Source organism: Etheostoma cragini, chromosome 11, assembly GCF_013103735.1.
Source record: "Etheostoma cragini isolate CJK2018 chromosome 11, CSU_Ecrag_1.0, whole genome shotgun sequence".
Lineage (NCBI taxonomy): Eukaryota > Metazoa > Chordata > Actinopteri > Perciformes > Percidae > Etheostoma > Etheostoma cragini.
Genome location: NC_048417.1, coordinates 273,997 through 275,847, shown reverse-complemented (window position 1 = coordinate 275,847; position 1,851 = coordinate 273,997). Strand labels below are relative to the sequence as shown.

The following is a 1,851-nucleotide window of genomic DNA, read 5'->3' as shown; positions in this document are numbered from 1 at the left end:
ATATATATATATATATATATATAAACTGTGTGTTTCTTCGTATTTTAGGGGCCTTTTTAGTCTTTTTGTTAAGTTTTTTGTTGTTGTTTTGAGTGTTTTTACTGTAATTGAGACAGTAATTTCTGTCTGTCTCACGTGTGTCTGTCTCTCGTCCTGCAGAGACGCCGGTGGAGATCGTGCGTCCCCCGCAGGATGCCTTCGAGCCGCCGGGCTCGGACATTGTGTTCGAGGTGGAACTGAACAAGGACCGCGTGGAGGTGAAGTGGATGAGGAACAACATGATCATTGTGCAGGGAGACAAGTACCAGATGATCAGCGAGGGGACGGTCCACAGGCTGCAGGTCTGTGAGATCCGGCCCCGGGACCAGGGGGAGTACCGGGTCGTTGCCAAGGACAAGGACGCCAGGGCCAAGCTGGAGCTCGCAGGTCTGTTAGCACCAAGAACCTTAGAATAACGTTAGAATAACAGTAGAATAACGTTAGAATAGCATTAGAATAACGTTAGAATAGCATTAGAATAACATTAGAATAACATTACAATAACAGTAGAATAACATTAGAATAACATTAGAATAACGTTAGAAGAGCATTAGAATAACAGTAGAATAACATTAGAATAACATTAGAATAACGTTAGAATAGCATTAGAATAACAGTAGAATAACATTACAATAACAGTAGAATAACATTAGAATAACATTAGAATAACGTTAGAATAACATTAGAATAACATTAGAATTACAGTTGAATAACATTAGAATAACAGTAGAATAACATTAGAATAACATTAGAGTAACGTTGGAATAACATTAGAATAGCAATAGAATAATGTTAGAATAACATAAGAACAACATTAGAATAACATTAGAATAATGTAATAAAGTTAACACACCAACACACAGACACACACAGAGACACACACACACACAGACACACACACACAGAGACACACACACACACACACACACACACAGACACACACACAGACACACACAGAGAGACACACACACAGCGACAAACACACACACACACACATACCCCCCCCCCCCAGCAGCAGCTCATTAACATGATTTCTGGCTCTGCAGCCGTCCCAAAGATCAAGACCACGGATCAAAACCTGGTGACGGACGCCGGGAAGCCGTTTGTGATGAGCGTCCCGTACGACGCGTACCCCCGCGCCGACGCCGAGTGGATCTACGAGGGCGCCACTCTGCCGGTCCAGAACATCGACACGTCCGCCGAGAAGACAGAGTACCGGCTGAAGAGCCCCAGGAAGGAGGACCAGGGCCGCTACCGCGTGGTGGTTCGCAACAAGCACGGCCAGGGGGAGGCCTTCATCAACCTGGACGTCATCGGTGAGGCTGGACGCTAGCACGAGGGACTGGGGGACGAGGGGGACAGGTGGGGCACAGATGGGGGACAGGTGGGGGGAGAGATGTGAGGAGAGATGGGGGGAGAAATGTGGGGACTGATGTAGGGACAGGTGTGAGGACAGATTGGGGGACAGATGGGGGACAAAATATGCAGACAGGTGTGAGGACAGATGGTAGGACAGGTGTGAGGACAGATGGGGAGACAAACGTAGGGACAGGTGGGGTGCAAATGTAGGGACAGATGGGGGACAGATGTAAAGACCGATGGGAGGAAGGATGGAATATTTTTTTTTAACCTGTTCAGTAACACTTGAAAATATATGTTTTTCTCGCCTCAAATTTTACCCTTAAAAAAGTGCTGCAGTTTCCACATGCTTTGACCTCTGGGATGTCCCTGAGGTCATTGGGAAGTTAACACTCTCAACTTGTTGTTTCTAGTGGCAGTGTGACACTAAGCCTTACTGACACAGAGCTACAG

The 1,851-nt window shown here is 46.2% G+C and overlaps 1 protein-coding gene across 1 annotated transcript in view; it reads right to left on the bottom strand.

Moving 5' to 3' along the window:
• The window catches only part of LOC117953067 (titin-like), a 201,318-nt gene that overhangs the window by 105,966 nt on the left and 93,501 nt on the right, over nt 1-1,851 (bottom strand). The window contains exons 97-98 of the mRNA XM_034885784.1: nt 1,172-1,381; nt 136-445 (exon numbers count right to left, since the gene is read on the bottom strand). Coding sequence (XP_034741675.1) covers nt 136-445; nt 1,172-1,381 — 520 coding nt within the window. The remainder of the gene's footprint in view (nt 1-135; nt 446-1,171; nt 1,382-1,851) is intronic.